Source organism: Salmo salar, chromosome ssa14 (genome assembly GCF_905237065.1).
Source record: "Salmo salar chromosome ssa14, Ssal_v3.1, whole genome shotgun sequence".
Taxonomy (NCBI): Eukaryota; Metazoa; Chordata; class Actinopteri; order Salmoniformes; family Salmonidae; genus Salmo; species Salmo salar.
Genome location: NC_059455.1, coordinates 58233553 through 58253714, shown reverse-complemented (window position 1 = coordinate 58253714; position 20162 = coordinate 58233553). Strand labels below are relative to the sequence as shown.

Below are 20162 nucleotides of genomic sequence, written 5' to 3'. Positions count from 1 at the left end.
ATCAGAATGAAGGAAAGATGAAAATTGTAGCTCTACAGACTATTTGGTTAGTAGTAGTAGAGTTGGTGGCAAAATACTATGAAATAGAGCAACAGGGGTTATTAAGGGGTTTCCTGACAGCCTGCTATATCTTATGCCAACACTAGTTTTGCCAGACACACACAGAAGTCCTAAGGGCTACAGTCACAAGATAAATCAGGGATTCAAAGACACAGTCAAGCATCTAAGACAAAAAGCCTTCGCATAACTGTGCCAGAGGCCAAAGCTGACATTAACAGCACTATAAGCCCTGGCAAAGGAGGACTTGACTTTAATTCTAAACAATCATACATATATACAGTTTTATACACTTAAATCTCATACAAAAAGTACTGTACAGGGAGATGACCAGCAGTAGCGTCTCATAATAAATACTGTAAACTGTGCTGCTGTGTGCATGTGGCATTGGGATGCCACACTTGACTACTATGACCCTGTGGGTACGTGCGCTCTCATAGACCACAAGCCTGATCCTATCAAAGTATAAAAAGGCAGTTTGCGTTGTGTGTGGGTCAGTTCCCCAGACAAGATGACCAGCTGAAAAAAACCACATCTAGGCGTGAGTACTATTATTACATTAATATGGCAGCATAATCCCTCTCCTCGAAAGCATTACGTAACAGAAATAAATATATCAATAGGAGAGGCCTACATAAACAATGTGGTGTGTCAATCACGCATTGACAAAACATGTCATCCAATTGGCTAATATTAGTCCAGATCGATGGTTTCCAAATAAATAGTGCTCTTTAAATGGAAGAACTAACCACGTTACACATTACAATGCCCATTTTCGCCAATTGTCTGACATCAAACGAAAAGGGTCACAATATTTGATTTCGTAGCGAGGGTCCCTCTTGCTCTCACTAGTGTTCCACTTAATGGACCTAGACCAGGCCGGTCCTTTTCTTTACATGCGGAAGACTGGAGCTGGGTAGTTTAAGGTTGGGCTAAAAACTCTAATCTCGTCATGTCTTCTGTTGGGAGTAGAAGCCGAGAGGACTAAGAGGACTGTCCTTTTCTGAAGTCCTTCTGGTCTTCTAGCTGCCAGCATGAGCCCCTCTCCTGGCTGTGGAGGTTGGGGCAGTATAGTAAGCAGGAGGGAACAGGTTCATGCTGTGATACGCCACCTTAAGCGGTCATATCTGTCTGCTCCACCTTAAATCCCTCTATCCTTAAGAGTCTGGAGGCCCTGGGTCACCGGCTGATGTCGCGGTTGCCCTCCCAGCTCTTCCCCCCCACCGCATCGCCTGCTGTCCCCGATTCGAAGAAAGGGTGCCTGAGGGAGTTGGCCAGAACCAGGCGCTTAGTGGGCTCGTACTCCAGCATGCTCTCAATCAGGTCAAACAGCTGATGGTGCTCCTCAGCCTCCGACAACAGGTATCTCTGAGAGAGAGACAAAGAGAGAGCGGGTATACAGAGATGTGATTAGCATAACAATGAAAATCAGGAACCGTTGATACTAGATTTGGGGTTAGGGTTCATTTAACATGTCTAAAGAGGATGATTTTAGAAATTCCTGGTTAATCCGATATGAGAGGGTGAATGAGAGGTAGCGGGCAAGGAAGATAAAGTAGCGGGGTGCTACACAAGGAGAGAAAAGGAGCTGCTCTCTTACCCGTAAGGGTTTGCAGTTCTCCCTCACGTATCTCCCAGCTGATGAGCTTTCGTCCCAGTCCAGACGGCCACGGTAAAAATATTTCTGCTTCCTGAGTTGAGAAATTGTCGCAAAGATTGAGGCGTGACATGCAGAGATAAAAACACTGAGAAGAACAGTTTGTGTGTGCGCACGTGCATGCAGGGGCAGCACCCTGGAAGAGTTGCCATGGGGTTCGATGCAAGACAATGACAAACATCACTAGAAAAAGGCCCTTTAATGTGGCATGGACCAAACTTTACTTTGATGCTCTGTGTCAACAACTAGACGCTATGGGGGTGTGTGTTGGATTGCTTTTTGACCTGCAACAAACTACACAGATGCACCTGGTCATGTGTGAGCTCTGACCTTGTCTTGCGTATCATCCTGGAGGGCACTGGCCCCAGTATTCTCTCCATCATAGCCAGATGCTCCCTGTTATCATGAGTCTGAGGGAGGGATGAACAAACAAGATAGCCATGGTAAATCTTAATTTCATCACCATTTCTCATTCAATGTATAAAATAGCCATAAAAGTAGATTGTGGATATCAGCAATGCAAACAGACCATTATCAGAGTGCTCACCTATCTTGAAACTATTTAAATAAAACGCTGAGTAAAATGTGGCTGAAGTTGAGAGCTTTGAATAGAATGTGTGAGCTAGCATCTATGGTATTAGAAGCACGGCCAAGCAAAACTCAGAACACGGAGGACAACCTCAACCAAGGGTTGATCCTCAATAGGACTAGCAGCTGTGTCTCCCTGCTGCTCTCTCCGGCTCAACATGTGCGTGTTTTCTTGCACGTGCGCAAATGTATTTTTGGGCACACATGTTGGTGTGATACTGGTCCGACTCCGGGCTGACCAGTACCAGGCAGAAAGCTATTCTTGGCTTCGTTCAGTCCTTCCTGAAAAATCGACCAATCTAGGAAGGCAGCTGTCGCCAGACAGAATTGGGTTGGGAAGTGAAGTGGGGTTACCTGGAACAAGGTGAAGCCTAGGTAGTACTCGAACAGGATGCAACCAATGCTCCACACGTCACATGGCTGGCTCCAGCCCAGCTCTGCAGGAAAAAAACATAATGGGTGGAAAATAACATTTCTCAGGTGGTTTCCCAGAGACAGATTAAGCCTAATGCTGGATTAAAAAGTATTTCAATTGAGATTCTCCATTTAGCTTGTCTTTCAGTCAAAGACTAGGCATAATCTGTGTCCAGGAAATGCCCCCTTATTATTCAACGCATATTGAATTGGTGTAGGCTGGTGGAACCTGACAAAACAGCAGGAAAAACTCCATTTAAAACACTAGCCTCACTCTTACTCCAGTGCTTCAATTTATCAAAAGCAACAACCCAAGTCTCAACATAACAGCTTTCTGCCTAAACATTGTTCGTCACTTCACAACTAGCATTTCAGATCAAGAGGGTGAGTGTGCAGCTTTTGAGTTTCTTTAAATAGAACACGGGAGGACTTACACACGCCACATAACATGGCCAAGGGTAAGCGTACACCTTGAGCTTTTAAAATGACGTGAAAAGACAAAATCAACCCCGCTCAAAGCACACTCAACTAATTATCTCATGCACTACTAAGCGAGGTTAAGCCGATCAACTGTGCTTAGTGTCTGACTGAGTTGTTCAGTGTCTATCTGACTGGAACAGAACTGGCAGGCACAGGCAGTTCAACGCGACTGCCAAGGAACACCCCCCCCCTCTGTTTTAGAATAGCCCTCCTTGCTCAACTGAAGCAACCAGACAGACTATAGACGTTCATTGCCAACGTAGCGGCTACACACCGTTAGTTTAAGAATAGTCCTAATTTGGGCTGTGGCGGTCGTGAAATTGTCAAGCAAATAACTGCCAGTCACAGTAATTTGACCATTAATTAACAAACATTTCACATCTCCTGGCTTCCAAACATTGTCTACAAGCCACTGATGCAGACCTTTAGAACATCTACATTAAACAGTCTAATAAATCCATGTAATATAGCCTACACCTTCCAAATAAGATTTATTTTAGACAGGTCTAAAGAAGCATGATATCAAGAAAATGTAGTCTTTTTCAGAAGAACAGAATAACATACTCTTAGTTGTACCATGTTAAGCCCTGATCTGGCTGTGCCATATGGCTGTGGGCTACACTAGTTCATTTAGCAGACAAGATTTGGTTAAAACTCCATGGCATTATTTTATAATATGAAGAATACAATTGAACATAATGGAATTAAATAGGATATTTTCTCCAAACTATTTGAGTGCACACATGCGGCTATTCTATGTTGAGCGATTAACAAAGAAATAGGTACTCCTATATGCTTAATTTAGAGATATTCATGTAACTTTAGTTGTGATACAAAATGTTGGGCTATATGTTTAGATTTTTAATACACTAAGGCTGCATGAGACTGATTTGAAAAAAGTCGCATGAAAAAGACACAACCTCTGCTTTGTTTATTGCGCAGGCTGTACACACTTCATCAGTCTCTCATTCACAATGTGACAAGCACTTGATAATACCTTTAAAACATTACAATACATTCACAACACACTGTGTACCCATAGGCCCCTACTCCACCAGATATCTACAGTACTAAATCCATGTGTATGTATAGTGCGTATGTAATCGTGTGTGTGTATGCATGTGTCTGTGCCAATGTTTGTGTTGCTTCACAGTCCCCGCTGTTCCATAAGGTGTTTTTTTAATCTAATTTTACTGCATGTGGAATAGAGTTCCATGTAGTCATGGCTCTATGTAGTACTGTGTGCCTCCCATAGGACTTGGGGACTGAAGAGACCTCTTGTGGCATGTCTTGTTGGGTATGCATGGGTGTCCGAACTGTGTGCCAGTAGTTTAGACAGACAGCTCAGTGCATTCAACATGTCAATACCTCTCATAAATAAAAGTAGTGATGAAGTCAATCTCTCCTCCACTTCGAGCCAGGAGAGATTGACATGCATATTATTAATATTAGCTCTCTGTGTACATCCAAGGGCCAGCCGTACTGCCCTGTTCTGAGCCAATTGCAAATGTCCTATGTCCTTTTTTGTGGCACCTGACCACATGACTGAACAGTAGTCAAGGTGCAACAAAACTAGGACCTGTAGGACCTAGTGATGTTAAGGCAGAGCATCACATTACTATAGACAGACTTCTCCCCATCTTAGCCACTACTGCATCAATATGTTTTGACCATGACAGTTAATCAGAGTGTGATGGGTGAATATTCTTGATTTAATCTTGTCTCTACATGCACTGTATATTATTTAGTGTATTCAGAAAGTATTCAGGGTCGGAATACTTTCTGAATGCACTGTATGTGTGAAATCTGTTTTTCGATTTAGAATGACCCATTATCATGAATCTGTCTCCAAAAAAATATGTAATCTATGTACTTAGATAGCGAATGGAGGACGCCTTTCCCATGGTTAATTTTCATGCCAGCCAGATAAGCAACAGGAGTATAGCCTCTCTTTACAATGTGCTTAATATTAGGAAAGTTGAATAATAAATATAGTAAGCCTAGCCTATAGAAAGCTGATGGGACCCTCTTCTTAAGAGGCCATCACTCTTTTCTTCAGCAATCGCATGGCCTATAAAAATGTTGCACAACATGAGCTCTCATGAAGGGTTTGATAACATTTTTGATCACATTTGCATTGATGTCAGAGTGATTAGAGGGACAATCGAGTGCCGAGTACCAGGCAGTTAGCAAGTTTGGTCATTAGTACCCCTACCATCGGCAGCATCAGAGCTTTGAGAAGCCTTATTATCGTGACTAAATGGTCATGTGGAATTTGACTGCCGTCGTGAATCGTGACCACCGGTGTGGCCGTAATACGGTCACTGTAACAGCCCTAGTCCTCATCCAATTGATCAGCCAACTGGCCTGAAGGAATGAAGTCTGAAGTGGGAGGTCACTCACCTAGTATGACTTCTGGGGCGCGGTAGTGCCGTGTGGAGACGATGGTGCTGTGGTGCTCGTGGTCAAACGTGGCACTGCCAAAGTCCACCACCCGTACATTCGTGCTCTTCACGGTCCGCTCTTCGCGCTTCTGTAGGGGAGGAAGGTGAAAAATGACATGGTTTAAAAACAGAAAACGTCCTAAAAAATATATATATATATATAAAAAGTAAAAAAGGTTTCCACTATCACTGAACTAATTTCAAACCTCATGAAACAAGTAAAAGGTAAACTTTTAGAATGGGGCCAGTGAGTGATGCCTTGATTACTCAATTTCTGATATCTAGTAACCTTGACATTTAACCATACCTGTATCCAAATGGAAAATGCTTCATTTGTTTTGCTCTGGTACATTAAGGCCAATTCATCATCTGCACTTAACGCCTGCTTAAGCAGTTGCTATGACACTCAGGTCGCATCCCAAATGGTACCCTTTAACCTATAAAGTAAACTACTTTTGACCAGGCACTGGTTAAAAGTAGTGCACTATTGGGGAATAGGGTGCCATTTGGGACGCACCCTTGGTGAACGCAAAACAGGCTCTGAAGAAAGCACATGATCCTGAGGCCTGACTTCTCGTCTCACCTTCTCTACGTTATAGGTCATGGTGAAGTCGGAGTTGACAAACAGGATGTTTTCTGGCTTCAGGTCTGTGTGTGTCAGCTTGGTATCATGAAGAACTGTGAGGAGAAAATCCCAGTTAAAATCCCAACAAACGAGACATCCGCATTCGATGGTGGTGAATGAAAAGAGCACTCCTCTTCTGACAGGTGTTTGAACCAACGATGCCCTCATGTGGCTAAAGGCTTCTTATTGTAAACAATGGTGGCCTTTTACGCCAACCTCTCAGTCTCACCTATATATGGGTTGTTGTAGCGAGACTTAGTGCATCCGGAAAGTATACAGACATCTTCCTTTTAACACATTGTTACGTTACAGTCTTATTCTAAAATGTATTAAATAAAACATTTCAAAGTGAACGCATTTTAGCAAATGCATTAAAAATAAAAAACAAATACCTTATCTACATACAGTACCAGTCAAAAGTTGACACCTACTCATTCCATGGCTTTTCTTTAAAATGTACTATTTTCGACATTGTAGAATAATAGTGAAGACATGTATGAACACGTTATGTCGTAACCAACAACAAAAAAAGAAGCTGGTTGAGAGAATGCCGTCAGTGTGCAAAGCTGTCATCAAGGCAAAGGGTGGCTACTTTGAAGAATCTCGGGTTGTAGTTTTTTCAAGTGATTGCTACAGTATACAGTGACTTAGGGATCATTTTGCACTTCCTAAAGCTTCCACTAGATGTCAACAGTCTGTAGAACCTTGTTTGAGGATTCTATGGTGAATTTGAAGGGAATAACAGCCCGAGGAAGTAGGTGTCCCATTATAAGGCATGGGTTCAGTCACGCGCAGAGACTTGGGAGCGAGCTGAGTTCATATTCCTAAAGAGAACGGATAGGTCCGGTTGGAATTTTATTGAAGATATGTTAAAAACAACGTAAAGATTGATTCTATACATCGTTTGACATGTTTCTACAAACTGTAGTATAACTTTGACTTTTCGTCTGGACTAAGTAAGCACGCGCATTGTGGATTTGGATAGTGAACCTAACACGAACAAAATGGATGTATTTGGACATAAAGATAAACTTTATCGAACATTTATTGTGGAACTTGGATTCCTGTGAGTGCATTCTGATGAAGATAATCAAAGGTAAGTGAATATTTAATGTAATTTCTTAGTTTTATTGACTCCAAGATGGCGGGTTTCTGTTTGCTTGTTGTTGGTGTCTTCTGGGCTGTTCTCAGATTATTGCAAATTGTGCTTTCGCCGTGAACCTTTTTCGAAATCTGACAAAGCGGTTGCATTTAGGAGAAGGTTATCTATAATTCTGTGCATAACACTTGTATATTGATCAAAGTTTATGATGAGTATTTCTGTAATATGTGTGCTCATTGACCGAAAGGTTTGGAGGGAAAACATTTCTGAACATTACGCGCCAATGTAAAAATGGGGTTTTTGGATATAAATATGAACTTTATCGAGCAAAACATACATGTATTGTGTAACATGAAGTCCTATGAGTGCCATCTGATGAAGATCAAAGGTTAGTGCTTAATTCTAGCTGTATTTCTGGTTTTTGTGACGTCTCTCCTTGCTGGGAAAATGGCTGTGTGGCTTTTCTTGTTTAGGTTGTGTCCTAACAATCTAATGTTTTGCTTTCGCCGTAAAGCCTTTTTGAAATCGGACAATGTGGTTAGATTAAGGAGAATCTTATCTTTAAAATGGTGTATAATACTTGTATGTGTGAGAAATTTGAATTATGACATTTTTGTTGTTTTGAATTTGGCGCTCAGATTTTTCACTGACTGTTGTCAAAATCAATCCCGCTAACGGGATCCTATCTCGAGGGGGTCCTCAACAGGTTAACCTGTTGGGGGTAGGGGGCAGTATTGACACGGCCGGATAAAAAAACGTACCCGATTTAATCTGGTTACTACTCCTGCCCAGTAACTAGAATATGCATATAATTGTTGGCTTTGGATAGAAAACACCCTAAAGTTTCTAAAACTGTTTGAATGGTGTCTGTGAGTATAACAGAACTCATATGGCAGGCAAAAACCTGAGAGGATTCTATATGGGAAGTGGCCTGTCTGACAAGTTGTTGTTCATCTTGGCTCTTTTTATTGAAGACTGAGGATCTTTGCTCTAACGTGACACTTCCTACGGCTCCCATAGGCTCTCAGAGCCCGAGAAAAAGCTGAATGATATCGAGGCAGCCTCTGGCTGAAACACATTATCGCTTTTGGCAAGTGGCTGATCAGAGTACTATGGGCTTAGGCGCGTGCCCGAGTCGACCCCATGCTTTATTTTCTTTCGTCTGTTTACCTAAATGCAGATTCCTGGTCGGCATATCGCTTTTTTACGAGAAAAATGGCATAAAAATGGATTTTAAACAGCGGTTGACATGCTTCGAAGTACGGTAATGGAATATTTAGAATTTTTTTGTCACAAAAAATGCGCCATGCTCGTCACCCTTCTTTACCCTTTCGGATAGTGTCTTGAACGCACAAACAAAACGCCGCTATTTGGATATAACAATGGATTATTTGGGACCAAACCAACATTTGTTATTGAAGTAGAAGTCCTAGGAGTGCATTCTGACGAAGACAGCAAAGGTAATAACATTTTTCTTATAGTAAATCTGACTTTGGTGAGTGCTAAACTTGCTGGGTGTCTAAATAGCTAGCCCTGTGATGCCGGGCTATCTACTGAGAATATTGTAAAACGTGCTTTCACCGAAAAGCTATTTTAAAATCAGACATAGAGTGCATAGAGGAGTTCTGTATCTATAATTCTTAAAATAATTGTTATGCTTTTTGTGAACGTTTATCGTAAGTAATTTAGTAAATTCACCGGAAGTTTGCGGGGGGTATGCTAGTTCTGAATGTCACATGCTAATGTAAAAAGCTGTTTTTTCATATAAATATGAACTTGATTGAACAAAACATGCATGTATTGTATAACATAATGTCCTAGGGTTGTCATCTGATGAAGATCATCAAAGGTTAGTGCTGCATTTAGCTGTCTTCTGGGTTTTTGTGACATTATATGCTAGCTTGAAAAATGGGTGTCTGATTATTTCTGGCTGGCTACTCTGCTGACATAATCTAATGTTTTGCTTTCGTTGTAAAGCCTTTTTGAAATCGGACAGTGTGGTTAGATTAACGAGAGTCTTGTCTTTAAAATGGCGTAAAATAGTCATATGTTTGAGAAATTGAAGTAATAGCATTTCTAAGGTATTTGAATAACGCGCCACAGGATTCCACTGGCTGTTACGTAGGTGGGACGATTTCGTCCCGCCGGCCCTAGAGAAGTTAACACTTTTTTGGTTACTACATGATTCTGTGTGTCATTTCATAGCGTACGTCACTATTATTCTACAACGTAGAAAAGTCAAAATAAAGAAAAATCCTTGAATGAGTATGTGTCCAAACTTTTGAGTGGTACTGTAACTATTCCACCCCTTTGCTATGAGACTCGAAATTGAGCTCAAGTGCATCCTGTTTCCATTGATCATCCTTGAGGCGTTTCTACAATTTGCTTGGAGTCCACACCTGTCTAGATAAGGTCCCACAGTTGACAGAGCAAAAACCAAGCCATGAGGTTGAAGGAATTGTCCACAGAGCTGCGAGATTGATTTGTGCCTCGACACAATCCTAAGGTTGCCAAAAAAAGTGGGTGGCAAAAAAATGTCTGCAGCATTGAAGGACGCCAAGAACACAATGGCCTCAATCATTCTTAAAAGGAAGAAGTTCAGACCCACCAAGACTCCTAGAGCTGGCTGCCCAGCCAAACAGAGAGAAGGGCCTTGGTCAGGGAGGTGACCAAGAATCCGATGGTTACTGAAGGAGCAACAGTGTTCCTCTGTGGAGATGTTCGAACCGTCCAGAAGGTCAACCATCTGTGCAGCATTCCACCAATCAGGCCTTTGTGGTAGAGCGGCCAGACGGAAGCCACTCCTCAGTAAAAGGCACGAGAGCCCACTTGGAGTTTGCTAAAAAGGCAGCTAAAGGACTCGGACCATGAGAAACAAGTTTCTCTGGTCTGATGAAACCAAGATTTAACTCTTTGGCCTGAATGCCAAGCATCACGTCTGGATGAAACCTGGCACCTCCCTACGGTGAAGCATGGTGGGGCATCATGTTGTAGGGATGTTTTTCAGTGGTAGGGACTTGGAGACTAGTCAGGAGACTAGTCAGGACTTCAGACTGGGGCGAAGATTCACCTTCCAACAGGACGACAACAACCCTAAGCACACAGCCAAGACAATGAAGGCATGGCTTCGGGACAAGTCTCAATGTCCTTGAGTGGCCCAGCTAGAGCCCGGACTTGTACCCGATCAAACATCTCTGGTGCAACCGGAAAATAGCTGTGCAGTGACACTCCCCACCCAACCTGACAGAGCTTGAGAGGATCTGCAGAGAAGAATGGGAGAAACTCCTCAAATACAGGTGTGTCAAGCTTGTAGCATCATACCCAAGAAAACTTGCGACTGAAATGGCAGCCAAGTGCTTGAAAGTGCTGAGTAAAGGGTCTGAATACTTATGCAAATGTAATCGTTTACTAAAAAGTGTAATACATTTGCAAACATTTCTAAAAACCTGTTATGCTTTGTCATTATGTGGTATTGTGTGTAGATTGAGGGGATTTTTTGTTTTGTTGATTAAGGCTGTAATGTAACAAAATGTGGAAAAGTAAAAGGGGTCTGAATACTTTGCAAATCCACTGTATGACCAGTTGACGGTAGGTCATGTTGAAATTGGTTAAATAAAGGCAATACAAACAAGATAGTAGTGTAATATCGGCGTGCACGTACACTTGACAGCCAGGCTGCGGAGTAAGAATTATGACTGGAGGACTGGTAGTAGCCTAGCATCTGAGTGTACTTATGTCAGGCTGTTAATGTGAAAGAGAACATGCCCTCATCGACTTAGCAGGTTAAATAAAAGGCAATTAAAAAAATATATAAACTTACACTTGACAGACAGGCATAGCTGGTAGGCCATGTGTCGGACCTGGGCGATGGAGTAAGGCAGGTAGTTGTTCTCCTTGAGGAAGTCAAAGGTGCTGAGGGCCAGCAACTCAAAGGAGATACACATGTGTCCGTGGTAGTCAAACCAGTCATACATCTGCACACACAGGCTGGGAGTAAAGAGGAGTTACATATTAAATAACACTAAACGCAAACATAATACAACAAAAACGAAATTATACAGGATCGAGTCAGTGCTTTTTCTGATCAAAAAGGGGCTTAGATGGTGGGTGTGGAAATGGGCATGTTCAGCACTGCTTGATTTGAGAACATTTTAGAGGCCCCCCCATGTTTTGCATTGTTAAGCCAATTTCCTGCAATTTTACTAACTTCTCCATGGAGCCGAGACACAAGAAAATGTTGCTGTTTTAAAGCAAATTTCCTGTAATTCAAAGCATTTTGCCATGGCTAATGCTTTGTTCTTTTGCTCAAACCTGCTAAATTCATTGATTTGGGAATTTAATTCTCCCCAACTGGCTAGCTTTTCTTTTGGTGATTGTTGGTGGTCAAAGATTATATTACTTAAAAATATATTAGGTCCGTTATCTTTGACATACTTTATATTTTTCATAAAAACGGCATTGTTGGTTAAGGGCTTGTAAGTAAGTGTTTCACTGTAAGGTCTACCCCTGTTATATTTGGCCAATGTGACTATATTTGATTTGATTTTAGTCATTTAAGTTTACGGCCAAAGTGTTTCCATTCCGAAACTGTATTTCTAATACATACACACAAAAAATATAAACTCAACATGTAAAGTGTTGGCTGAATGTTTCATGAGCTGAAATTAAAGATTCCAGAAACTTTACAAGCACAAAAACCATTAAACAAAATTAGTGCACATCCCTGTTAGGAAGCATTTCCCCTTTGCCAAGATAATCCATCCACCTGACAGGTGAGGCATGTTAACTGCATGATCATTACACTTGTGCACCTTGTGCTGGGGACAATAAACAACCGTTCTAAAAATGTGCAGTTTGGTCACAACACAATGCCACAGATGTCTCAAGCTGAGGTGCCATTGGCATGCTGACTGCAGGACTGTCCACCAGAGTTGTTGCCAGAGAATTGAATGTCAATTCCTCTACCTTAAGCCACCTCCAACACCGTTTTAGAGAATTTGGCAGTACGTCCAACCGGCCTCACAATTGCAGACCACATGTATGGTTGAGCGGTTTGCGGATGTCAACGTTGTGAACAGAGTGCAGGCATAAGCTACAAACAACGAACACAGTTGCATTTTATCTACGCCAATTTGAATGCATAGATATACCGTGACAAGATCCTGAAGCCCCTTGTTGTGCCATTCAGTCGCTGCCATCAGCTGTTTGGCAAAGACAATGCACAGCCCCATGTCGCAAGGATCTGTACACAATTCCCGGAAGCTGATAATGTCCCAGTTCTTCCATGGCCTGTACTTACCAGACATGTCACCCATTGAGCATGGGATGCTCTGGATCAATAGCGTGTTCCAGTTCTTGCCAATATCCAACAAGTTCACGTAGCCATTGAAGAGGAGTGGGACAACATTCCACAGGCCACAATCAACAGCCTGATCAACTCTATGTGAAGGAGATGCATGAGGCAAATGGTGGTCATACCAGATACTTATTGGTTCTGATCCACACCTCTACCTTTTCCCCCTACCAGATGCATATCTGTTCTCCTAGTAATGTGAAATCGATAGTTTAGGGCCTAATGAAATTAAAATTTACCTGAATTCCTTATATGAACTGTATCTCAGTAATTGTTGCATGTGTGTGTATATATACTGGTAATGAACAATACACCAGTGGTCTAAGTAGTAGGTATACTCACTGTTTGTTTTCCGGGTCTTTCTCATTGATTCTCTCCAGCACATTGATCTCCAGACGAGCTGCTTCCTTATATTTCTCCACATTTTTTATGATCTTCAGAGCAACAGTGGCTCCTCCCCTGTAAAACACAATGAATGAGAAAGATAAACGGTTAAGGTAAGGCTAAGGGTATGGACGTCCCAATGATCCCTCATAGCACTAACCTTAGGTACATTCAAAGATTTTTGATTAGTCTTCAGGCTTTTCCTCTGATATACACTCCACCACTGGTACCACCATATATTACAGCAAAAGTGAAGATTTGCCCTACCTCCGTGGATTTAGCTAGCGATTAGTATTAAAGGCTAGCCTAACAAAATGTTTCAGGCACATTGGCAGCTTGCGAAGACCAACTAATCAGCGTGTGGCACAGAGCAAGTTACAAGCGAATAGTATATCCAAAACGTGGATTTATATTAAGAAACAAAGTGGAAAGCTCTGTTCTTGTTTGAAAAAAAATCTGTTGACTGCATGCTGTTCATTGGTCAAAGCATGCAGAGTGAATCTCTAGCACTTGGAACTGCCTGCTTGAGTGACAGGGGGCGGGACTAAGTGTGTGTGGGGGATTGAGAAGCGGCAAAAAGGAGAGGGCGAGAACACCGTCAACTGAGCAATAAATCAAAAGTATTGCGCATGTCAATGTCACAATTTAGGTGCCGTCCTAACACACAATACATTAGGGAATAGCATATGGCGCATAGCTGTTATTCCCTAAAGTGAGTCTTGTTAGAGGTTTATCTACATTAACCAAGAGTGCTGTTGCTTGGAAACCTGGTGTCACAGGTTTGGCAGCTAAAATAAGACTGACGGATACACTAAGATTAAAAAGCAGGTTTCAAAAGCTCTCTCTAAACATGATAAATTTGTCCAATTCTATAACTATGAAAGTCCACCTTATTTCATACAAGAAAACAATTGTGATGAGTAAATTTGCTTTTCATGTTGATTATGCATCATCTTTTATTCTCATAATGACGTTCAGTTTTTATCACATTTAAGTTCAAACTCATATCATGCTTCAGGGAGCCCAGGCAAGGACATTAGCATGGCACACATTTGCATGGGGTATAATTGCCAAGCCAGCTACACTCACGGAGCCACGCCACTCTTCCATAATTACATGGGAGGGTGATATAGGCGGAGGCTGTGTCCCAAATGGCACCTAATTTCCTTTATAGTGCACTACTTTTGACCAGGGCCCACAGGGCTATGATCAAAAGTAGTGCATATATTAGCTAATAGGCTGCCATTTGGGACACACTCTGAATTTACACAGAGGTCTATATCGCTAGAACTAAAACGTGTAAATAGTAAACACCTAGTGCAGGGAGAGGGAACACATCACAGAAAACAAATAGGAATCTGGAGGCTTTAAAAAAAGGCCACCAGCTAATGGTCAGAGAACAGTTGTTTTTAATGCGGATACATACCGGCCATGGTCAATACATTGCATTACCCTCCCAAAGGTGCCTTCCCCCAGAGTGCCGACAATCTCATCTGGAAGACAGAGAGAGAGAGGGACAAAGCGGGAAAGAAGGGAAGAGAAGAATTAGACATGTGGACAGGAGCAGGGAAACCAAGGCAAAAAAAGTTAGGCGTTTCAATGCTAGCGCCCATCCCCCTTTTCAGGTTGTGGACAAATGGGATGCCTATAAAAAAATACATTTACTTTTCCACAGTCCTAGATAACCTATGACTATTGGGGTCCACACACTAACAGGGGGGGAAAAAAGAAAAAAAGGGAGGGAGTAAATTTGAGTGCCCCCCAGCAGCTTATAGGAAGGAAAACAAAAGTATATTCCCTACAGATGTGGTAGTGTGCCTATTTTAGGGCAAGGTAGTGTGAGGAATGCATTTGCTTTTACTGGTTTACCGTAATTAAACCACTCAAGCTAAACTTTTCCTGAAATAAGTGTGAATGTGTAGACTTGGGGGAGGGGTGTTTCCAAACAGGAATTACTGAAGATAACATACAAGTTATGCCAGGGATATGAGCTAGAAAGTGGTAAAACTTTGTTAATTGTGTGGGTGTTATGAGATCATGATCATAACTGGTTTTTATCATGCTCTTAATTTACTAAGAAGTGTAGCATTAAAAAGAAGCAACACTGTCAAATGAAAAAAATTGCAACACTGCAGACAACTTAAGTTGTGAGGCCCAATGAATGTTTACTAGATACGCCTCATGTTAGTTGAGGGAAAGGGCTAGATATGAGGGATTGGAAAAATATTTAAAACGTTCATAATTGCTTTGCCTAATTAAATGTATTACAAAAAAAAAAAATATTTGTAGACCTGGACTTGGGTTTAAACTAAAGCGCAAGAGACGATTAAGAAGTTAAGGAAATGCGGTGGTAGGGGAAGATAATTTTTTGTTTGTTGAATATCTCCGATATAAAACATACCACAGCTAGATATCTTCAACACAACGAGCAATAGTTATCTAAAACCATTATCCTCAACATTGTGTGCAATCCACCCTGCTTTTTGAGCTAGAGCGAACAACATTCTACCATGGCATCATCATCAGGCACTCCCCTGTCAGTGAATGCTCTATGGTTTTAAATACTCATATGGAGAAGGGTTACGATAGAGTAGTGGCAGTGAGTACATCTCTCTTGCAGGACGTCCCCACTCCGACAGATCAGGTGCCCTTCCTCGTCGTCCCTCACACTCAGTGCCCGCGTCCGGCTGTCGCTCCGCTGTTTGCAGCCCCCACGGCATCAGCAGGTCACGACACGACCGACAGGGGGACAGGGGGTTTTCAGGGGTAGCCGTAGCCACGGCGATGGAAGGCGGCACAGGTAGAGGAGGGAGGAGGAGGGTGGTGTAGTTGACGTAGTGGTTGTGGTGGTCATTGGGCGATTCGTATGACACCACGTGAGGAAATATATAACGATAGGGATATAGTGCAAGGGAACAAGTCAAAGATCACATTTCGTCCTCTGCTTCTCTCCCCCTCTACCGTTTAACCCGTGCTGCTTACAAATAAGGAAGCAACCTGCATATCCATTCATGAATAAAAATCCAATTCATAAAAGAGCAAAAATATCTACAAATTATAATAATGCTCACTTAAAATTAAGCAGAGTACTTCCCAGAAAACAAATAAACTGAGAATGATTAGGAAATGAAGCAGAAATAGTTTGAGATTAAAATCAGTGATATATCCCAACCTATGGTCACCTCTCATTCATGTCTACTTAATGCAGGATAAAATGCGGCTGATGCTTTATCCACAATGTGTCAAAAAACAATCAATGTCTCACTACACAACTAATTTTATCAAGACTGTAGAAAGTACATTTGGATTGAATTACTAAGACCAACAAAAAAAACTAAAATCCTGCTGACGAAAACAAAACAAAAAAGATTGTACTACTTACCAAGTCCAGGAGCTGTGGACAAGAGAAGGTTAAAGAGAAGTAGAGAGAAAGACATGAGAGAGAAGCGGGAAAGACATGAGGGAGAGAGAGAAGAGAAAGGAGTGGGAGGGTTAAAGGACAAGCTCGGGCCGGGCTGTACTCACCGACGAGGATGGGCTATAGGACCTGGTTCTACGCCGCCTTCGTTTGTGCTTACGCCTGCTGCCCTTCCTTCGGAGTGACTCCTCCCGTTCCCTCTCACGACCCCGCCGGTAGTCGCACATGCTCGGTGAGAAGTCGGGTGCGTAGTAACCATCGGCTGCTGCTGCTCCTCCATGTTCCCTTTCCCTGATTCCGCGATCTCTGTCTCGTTCGCGGCTCTGGTCCAGGCGCCGATAGCCCTCACAGTAGCGTCTGTCGTACGGCCTGCGGTCTGCCGAGCGATTATTGTAGCTGCAAAAGAGGGCCAACACAATGGGTTAGAGTAATGCTGTCTGACCATTCAAGAAGACGCATTGCTTAAACTCAGGTTACACATTAAATGAATGCCACCAGGTACTCTGATACAGGTACATTCATCTATTGAGATTAAGACTATGAAAACATTTCTACCAGATAAAATATCATACAGAACAAAAGCTACCATACCAACTAATTCAGTATGCAAGTGAACAGATATAATACAACCATACAAACACACCTCCTAGAGCGAGCATAGCTTCCCTCCTGTCTGTTTTCCCGTCCCCTTCTGTCTTTGTCCCTTTCCCGGTCACTGCTAGAGGAAAAAGAGGGCGATCTGCGGTGCCTCTGCTTGCGTCCTCTGTCTCGGTCTTGATAGCTGCTCCGGCTGGCCCGTTCTGAGGACGGGTACCGTCTTGAGTGTGGCATCTGTGACAAGACAAGAGTTGTTACTTGGTATTCTCATTGCAGTTGGTGAGGGGTTGGATTGCACTCAGTATGGAAGGGTGGGATACATAACAGCTGCATTGTGGGGAAAAGGAAGAAAGGTAGCCAAAGCAAACCTGGTGAGGAACAGGTGGTGGGGAGGTATACAATTAAACATGACTTACATTTGTACATTTGAAGGCTTTGAAACACAAACTCTATATTGTGGAGGCAGGTAGCATTGGGCCAGTAACTGAAAGGCTTCTAGATCAAATCCCCGAGCTGACAAGGTATGCATCTGTCGTTCTGCCCCTGAACAAGGAAGTTAACCCACGTTCCTAGACCGTTATTTTAAATAAGAATTTGTTCTTAACTGGCTTGCCTAGTTAAACAAAGGTAAAATAAATTTTAAAAAATACTGGTGGTTTGGTAGTATTCACGATCACAAGTGTTAAGCCAGTCAAATGCCAAGAGTACAGTGACGTTAGCCTACTGCACTCAATAACAAAAACTTATAATAACAGTAGCTAAGAAGAACGTTAGCTAACGTACCTTGTTGATGTTACCTGGCTAAATGCAAATGTTAGATAACTAACTTAATGACGTGGGTTAATCACTGTGACAGTTTAACTAAATGTGAACTAAAAAAGACATGGGATGACCAAAATGTGTAGTTAGACAACTAAGTCTGTTCGCTAGCCATCATGACAACAAATAGCAATTTGTTGACTCAGACTAGTTAGTTAACTACGACGTCAGAATTCAGTCGAGTTGGCTGCATAACGAACGCTTCGCTAAATTCGCTACTAAACAATGACCTGATATTTCGCAGAAATGCACCCATGTCACACGAACTGCTTTCGTGAAGAAAGGCATAAATTGTCATTTTGTCGAAATAAATAACTGTTTGGCTATTTCTGAAAATATGTCGCTAACGTTAGCTAACAGCTATTTAGATCGGCTACCTAGCTCCCTAATGCTAGCTAATTTGACCGCCATCTTACCTAGCGTTAGCTAGCTACTTGTTAGCTTTGATTCGCATGGATTACCTTGTCATTGAAACCCGAATACAACTACATGCACACGTGTATTTCCAATTTATTGTTTACCGTTTTAGCAGCCAGGCCTGTGTGTTTATCCCACAGGAAATCCGTGTTGGCAATTGCTCGTTTTCGCTTCTCTTCTCACTATTGGAATCCTATCTATATCTGTTCCGAGCGCTGTAGCCTCATACGAACCATCACGGTCTCGCGAGCGTACGTCTGTTTTGCGACAGAACGTAAGCTCGCGAGATCATGATGTTTAGTAAAAACGCTACTAGCGCTCATCCCCTGTGCTTGCAACTTTTAAAAACATGTACATGTAAAAATAATGTTTCTTTACAGGACAAGAATTGTTTCAGATCAGATCTACAGTACCGCAAATTGCGAAATTTGCCTCTAAATGGGTAAGGGAAACATATATATATTTTAATTAAACAGTAACATACAAAACACAAAACAGCCAGGCGGATTACATAGACATTACAAAGAGGAAAATTAAATAAAAACATATCCACATGATATAAAATCATATACAGACATTTAGCGAATACATGAGACATTTTGTTTTGCATACGTTTCAATAATTCTAAATAATTTTCGAAATCTAAAAAATTAAGGCTTTTTCTTTAAAAATGTAGATGTGTATGACATTTCTTCCCTAATAAAATAAAAAGATTAATGACATACTGACATTCAATTGTACAATCAGTGTAAAATAATGTCAAACTTAGATATTTCAATGGTTGTATGCATTTTGTTGTCAAGATATAGCATCACGTCAGTCCAGAACAGCTCACAACGCAAACAATTATGAAATAAGTGTTCAATGGATTGTTTGTAGTTCACAAAAAAAACTGCATTCACTGTAACATCAGGAATATATTTAGAAATCAAGCTATTACACGGATAGAATCTATGGATAATCTTAAAGGAGATCTCCTTTACTTTGTTGGTCACCGTACATTTCTGTGGAGTGAGACAAGCATGGCGCCAGTTTACGTCAAACCATGAAGCCCAACTAAATATGGCAGAAGGAATCGATGTCCTGTAGTAAATATCCCTTAATAAACGATTGTTAAATTTCTTATCTACACTGAACAAAAATATAAACGCAACATTTGAGTTACTGAGTTACAGTTCATATAAGGAAATTAGGCAATTTAAATAAATTCATGAAGGTATAATCTATGTATTTCACATGACTGGTCACAGATACCTTGAACAAAAATGGTAGGGGCATGGATCAGAAAACCAGTCAGTATCTGGTGTGACCATTATTTGCCTCATGCAGCGTGACACATCTCCTTCACATAGAGTTGATCAGGCTGTTGATTGTGGCCTGTGAAATGTTGTACCACTCCTCTTTAATGGCTGTGCGAAGTTGCTGGATATTGGCGGGAACTGTAACATGCTGTCGTACACTTCCACCCAGAGCATCCCAAACGTGCTCAATAGGTGACATATCTGGTGAATATGCAGGCGATGGAAGAACTGGGACATTTTCAGCTTCCAGGAATTGTGTACAGATCATTGTGACATGGGGCTGTGCATTATCATGCTGAAACATGATGTAATGGCAGCAGAGGACTGCCACGAAAATTGGCCTCAGGATCTCGTCACGGTATCTCTGTGCATTCAAATTGCCATCGATAAAATGAAATTGTGTTTGTTGTCCGTAGCTTATGCCTGCCCATACCATAACCCCACCCCCACCATGGAGCACTCTGTTCACATAGTTAACATCAGCAAACCACTCACCTACACGACAC

At 41.8% G+C, this 20162-nt stretch overlaps 1 protein-coding gene across 2 annotated transcripts; it reads right to left on the bottom strand.

The window, feature by feature from the left end:
* Positions 1–294: 294 nt before the first annotated feature.
* On the bottom strand, positions 295–18607 carry LOC106570085 (dual specificity protein kinase CLK2). 2 transcript variants are annotated; one of them, XM_014142060.2, is made up of 13 exons: positions 18460–18607; positions 17166–17353; positions 16630–16918; positions 15712–15802; positions 14531–14597; positions 13063–13179; positions 11188–11354; positions 6224–6318; positions 5600–5729; positions 2657–2739; positions 2045–2124; positions 1658–1748; positions 295–1425 (listed from the first exon to the last, which is right to left on the bottom strand). In XM_014142060.2, the coding sequence occupies exons 2-13, from the start codon at positions 17351–17353 to the stop codon at positions 1237–1239; spliced, it is 1587 nt and encodes a 528-aa protein (XP_013997535.1). In that variant the 5' UTR covers positions 18460–18607; the 3' UTR covers positions 295–1236. The 2 variants fall into 2 exon arrangements, with proteins under 2 accessions (XP_013997535.1, XP_013997536.1); XM_014142061.2 differs by lacking the exons at positions 15712–15802; positions 17166–17353; positions 18460–18607.
* Between the last annotated feature and the right edge of the window lie 1555 nt (positions 18608–20162).